At 38.5% G+C, this 5000-nt stretch overlaps 2 protein-coding genes across 2 annotated transcripts in view; one reads left to right on the top strand and one right to left on the bottom strand.

Moving 5' to 3' along the window:
• Window positions 1–5000, top strand: part of LOC138024427 (uncharacterized) — a 308112-nt gene that overhangs the window by 42338 nt on the left and 260774 nt on the right. The window lies entirely within an intron of this gene.
• Window positions 729–4232, bottom strand: LOC138024436 (contactin-associated protein-like 2). The gene is made up of 3 exons (XM_068871641.1): window positions 3854–4232; window positions 3315–3432; window positions 729–2750 (listed from the first exon to the last, which is right to left on the bottom strand). The coding sequence occupies exons 1-3, from the start codon at window positions 4196–4198 to the stop codon at window positions 2128–2130; spliced, it is 1086 nt and encodes a 361-aa protein (XP_068727742.1). The 5' UTR covers window positions 4199–4232; the 3' UTR covers window positions 729–2127.

The raw sequence follows: 5000 nt of genomic DNA, 5'->3' as shown, positions 1-5000 counted from the left end.
CCGCTAACTCGAACTAAATTTCATTTACCTTGATCAAAATTTACCCCGATAACTCGAATTTCAGGCATTAGCAAAAAAAATCTTCAGGAGCTCCCAAGCAATAAGAACTTTACGAATAATAGAACGACTCTGACGCAAAAGAGAACATCAATTTAGCGTATTTAAAAGACGGAATCAACCAGAAGTTCGAGTAACAAGTAGACAAAAACCTTGTACCAAGATTATAAACATCGTATTGCAAACTTCTGTACGACTGTTTTAAATATCTTCTCAAAAAAAATCATTTCTAGCAACACCAAACGTCAAAAACAACTGTTGAACTTCGTAAGAGACACTTGAAATACTGGTGAAATGAAACTGAGGATGAAATTTTACCTGTGTTTGCACAATTTCTCTGAACGTTGAAATTATATTTTTCCCGTTCCCATGGGAAATTGTTTTCGGTGTTATTTCAGGCAAATATTTATATCTTTAGCTTTCAGGAAATGTAAAAAGGACTGTAAAATACTTAAAATGACTCTGGTACAAGATTTTTGTCCACTAAAAACTGAAATTGCTCGATTTTCTATCGGATTTCGTCTTAAATACATTCACAGTATTGCATCGTCGTAAGAATGCATAATCATTACGGTTGTTACAAAATGTTTTCGTTTCTCAGGAAATAAGTTCAGTTTTCACTGTATTGTATACCGAAGTGCTGAAAATCAATAAACTATTGACAGGTGCAAGTTGGAAAATCGTAGGGAGGTGGTTTGGAAATGGCTATGATAAAGCGTTGTGATTTTTCGGACAAGTTAATTTGTAACTCAGTACCCTTGTGCTTTCGTTCTAATAGAAAACATATCAAGTATTATCGAGGTCAGTTTATAAAAGTATGTTTCTTTGTCCTCACGATCGTTGTGGCGTCAAATGACCTTCTAAGACTCGCCAATTGATGAAAAACTTAACAGCGAATGATCAGGGAATGTGAGATTTAACTGGATAAAGCAGAGAATGCTGTTATAAGTGATGAAATTTGGCTTGACACCACCAGCCTGTTAAAACACGGTTGCCACGGCAACGTCATTTATGGGAACATCAGACAACGTCAAGAAAAAGTGGCACACCTTTATTTCTGTGAGGGACAAATAAACAGCTACTAAAGTTTTCAGCATAACAGAATAAAGCACTTTTTCCAAAACTCGAAAAAATCTAGGAAAGCGGCATCTACGCACCTATACAAGAGGAGATAACCCTAGCAATGTCATTAACATGTTTGGACCATGACAAATTTTGATTTATGTAGACTCCTAAGGATTTGTAAAGGTAATCACATGATTTCGAGTGCAATTTGGAATAAATAAGCACGAGTAAATTTTTTAAAGACGACCAAAATTGCTCGAGCCCGTATGGCGAGTGCAATTTGTAGTCTTTGAAAAAAATTACCAGTGCTTATTTATACCAAATTGCACGAGACAAATCCTGTGATTACTTGTTAATAATATACATGAAAAAATTCGAGATGGTTAACCAGAACAAACGCACGCGTATCACGCAATAAAGGAAAAATTGCGCCATAATTGCGCCATCCAGGGCTCGCGCTTGATTTGAAAACAAATGATTTGATTGGCTATCTGTGAACTTCTTTGTTCATCGACCAATCAGAATGCTTCCTTTATTACCTGTTTTCGCATTCAATTACCTCTTTTCTGCACTGTGTTACCGAAAAACTGCACTGCTGTCAGCCAATCAGAATCGAGTAATTTTTTCATGTATATTATTACGTGTGAAACACTATTTATTTTGTGACCTTTAATCTGTATAGTAAGTGAATGGCCAACGAACGGTACTAGCAAGTCTCTGATGTGAGCCTTCTAGCTATTTTTTCGGTTTTGTTCCCCACATCACGCGCAACAGATAGCTCAACATTTACTAGACATTTCTGTTGAAGATAACTTAGATAAGAGTCAAACCACTTTAGGGCCCTTTGATCAATGCAATAGCTATCTATTGTAGCTTTCGTAAGAGAATCTTATGTTAAACTGTTATCTATATGTGCTATGAAGTGATCTAAAGCCGGATTAACATTTGGCTACATTAAGGTCGTTATCTTTGAGAAGTTGATACACTGACAGGTCAAGCATGCGTTTATTTGGTAGATATTCCATAGCACCTCAGTTTTCCCAGGGTGTGATACCCACGCTCGCTAGGGGGGCTGATATCTCCAAACCTCAGCTGCATGACGGGAAGATGAGATTTGTTTGTCAACAAACCGCTGTCCTCGCGCCACGTTTCGTCATTCTTGTCACAGTTGCATCCATATCCGGAATCTGCACAATTGCCAGTTACTCCACATGCGCACTTGTATAAAGGAATGGAGTTCGCTCCTCCCCAATAAGTCATGTTGTCTCCATCACGTGACACCCACCAGCCATACATGTTACCATTTTCTAAGAGCACTGCGTTTTGACACTCGTACTTGATAAACTGCTCACAGTGGGCAGAGATGGAAGTTAGTTTTCCCAGCTGAAGGAGATTTGTTCCAGTGTAGTGAATGTCACGCTTGTAACAGCCTTGAGGCTCACATCCGTGCACCAGCGTTCTGTCTTCACTGTCGTGACTGACAATTGTCACGCCAATGTTATTCTTGTCAGTCATGTCACAGTCAACAGTGAAAGTTGCCACGCCTCCTTCTCCATCAGGATCGATGACGTAAGAACCACTTCGAGCATTGGGATTCAACAACTTAATCTCGCTACAGCTTTTATTTACTAGAACAAAACATTGAAATGTCCAAGTTAGGTTCTGTTTTCGCCGGCTGGCTCAGAAGTCCCGTTACCTGTGTCGACTTGCGCACAATGATTTTTTGTTCATGCATTTTTAACCGTTTTGCGCCTTTTTCCACTTTAAGTTTCTGCAACCTGCCCCTACTTCCTTGTATACCCCTCTACTCTGCTAAGATCCGTTTCTTTTAAGACTTCTCTCTAACACGCGCCATTCTCACCTCTTATAAGATTATGAAAAGGGAAAACAAATAGTTTGAGGTTACTACAGCGTTTGAGCTGTAACCCCAAAGCTTTCCCCCCCCCCCTCCTCGAAAGTTTATTTTTTATTGATAGGCTCTCTTACATTTATATTAACTTTTCAAGCTTTTCTTATCTTAACACCCCCCCCCCCCCTCCCCCCATCCAACACACACACCCAAGAACGGTCTTGAAACTGAAAGTAGCCTTCCTGGGGGCTTTATAGGTTCAGTCTTTTACTGTTGCTGTATATATGAAAACTAAAAACTAAAATAAAAGAATTATAATACAAAAGCACTTGTTAACTTATACCACGATGTTCACAGTTTGTTCCAAAGAATCCCAGTTTACAGTGACAGCGATAGGAATTCAACTCATGTTCAGGAACACAGTCGGCACCGTTCTTGCAAGGATCGCTTTCACAAGGCGACTGAAAATATGAAACAAAGAGAACATTAATCATAATATACAACTTTTCAGGACCTGTATTGTTAAGAAAGCAGACAAACTGTAAGCTTGATACAAAAATCGTACCCATTGGCTGTTACGATGCAAGGTTACATTAGCTTCTCAAACTCATTAATAATTCATTAGCCAAAAACAAAAGAAATCAAAACCGTGAAGGAAGTTTGGATACGTAGTCTTAATTAGCATAAAATTTCGCCAACTTTGATCCCAAATATCTCCCTCGAAATCGGTTAAAAAACTCGGCCTTCGGCCTCGTTTTTCAACTCGCTTCTCGGTGTTTGGATATCCGATGAAACACTCCTTCTCGTGTTTGATATATTACATAAAACGTTTTAGTCAAACTGAAGAGAGTGTAAATTTAAATAATTACGTTTTTCACTTACCCATGGGCTGTAATGATGGAAGGTAGCATTAGAGTGAAACTTTTTAGTTTCTCTGTACTTGTCAGTGACCAACAACTCACACAGATAAAGACCTTCCGAGTCAGGATACGCCGCCATGTTGAACGAAAAACACTTTGGTTCAGAAACACAACGGAAAGTGCAATCAAACTGATCTTCCACCCAGGACGATGTTATTTTCTCTGCCCATAGGTAATGGAAGGGATTTTGCTTAAAATCGCCAACGGAAAAGTCGCCTGCTGGATTTCGATAAAGAGCACTGTTTTCCATAGTGTACATCATCATTAATTGGGAGGACAGAAACAACAGTAATGGCCAGAGTTTCATGGTGCGGGGCTGCTGACAACAATGTGTCTTTTGAAAAGTGATACAGCCCTCCTTTAAAATATAAATGAAAATGGAAGCTGCGATGAGTGAATGAATAATTGATTGCACGGTCTGATTGGATGGTTGGTTCAGTGCCTATGGCGCGTTTTTAGTGTCAAAATTCAAACATGCATCCGGCACGTGCAAAACGTCTATTGACTATTGTCGTCAATGAAATAAAATAAATAAAATAAAGAAATAAAAATTATTTATTTTCTTTTTATTTTATTTTATTTAACTCAAAATTTCCGTTTAGCTGATGCACACCTTCAATTCAATAATTCAAACATTCAATTCAGCAATTCAATTCAATAGACCTTTTTACCGATAATGAAGGGCAGGTATATTTTGCAGGTTGCAGGTTGCAGGTTGAAATTTACCGTGACTGTTACATGAATAGCTAACCTTAGGCCTAAAAACGTTTCTTTAGGCCTCCTTAGGCCTAAAAACGTTTCTTTTACGCTTAATTAGGTCTAAGGTTAGCTATTCATGTAACAGCCACAGCTAGCCACGGTAAATTTCAACCTGCAACCTGCAAAATACACCTGCCGTTTAATGAATGTTTAGGAGTCTTCTGTTTTGGTAAAACAATAACCTGTGACTTGTGAAGCGAAGCAAATATTTGAATTGCCGAATTGAATTGGTCAGTTTTGGAAACGATTCTAATGTTTTGATTCTTGGCGACTTCAACATGCCCAACATTAACTGGATCGAGGGCTCTGGATTCTCGGCTGATTTTTGTGACTTTCTTGGCGACAAAAAT

This window comes from Montipora capricornis, chromosome 11 (genome assembly GCF_036669925.1).
Source record: "Montipora capricornis isolate CH-2021 chromosome 11, ASM3666992v2, whole genome shotgun sequence".
Lineage (NCBI taxonomy): Eukaryota > Metazoa > Cnidaria > Anthozoa > Scleractinia > Acroporidae > Montipora > Montipora capricornis.
The sequence above is the reverse complement of the archived record's forward strand: the minus strand, read 5'-3'. Positions and strand labels throughout refer to the sequence as shown.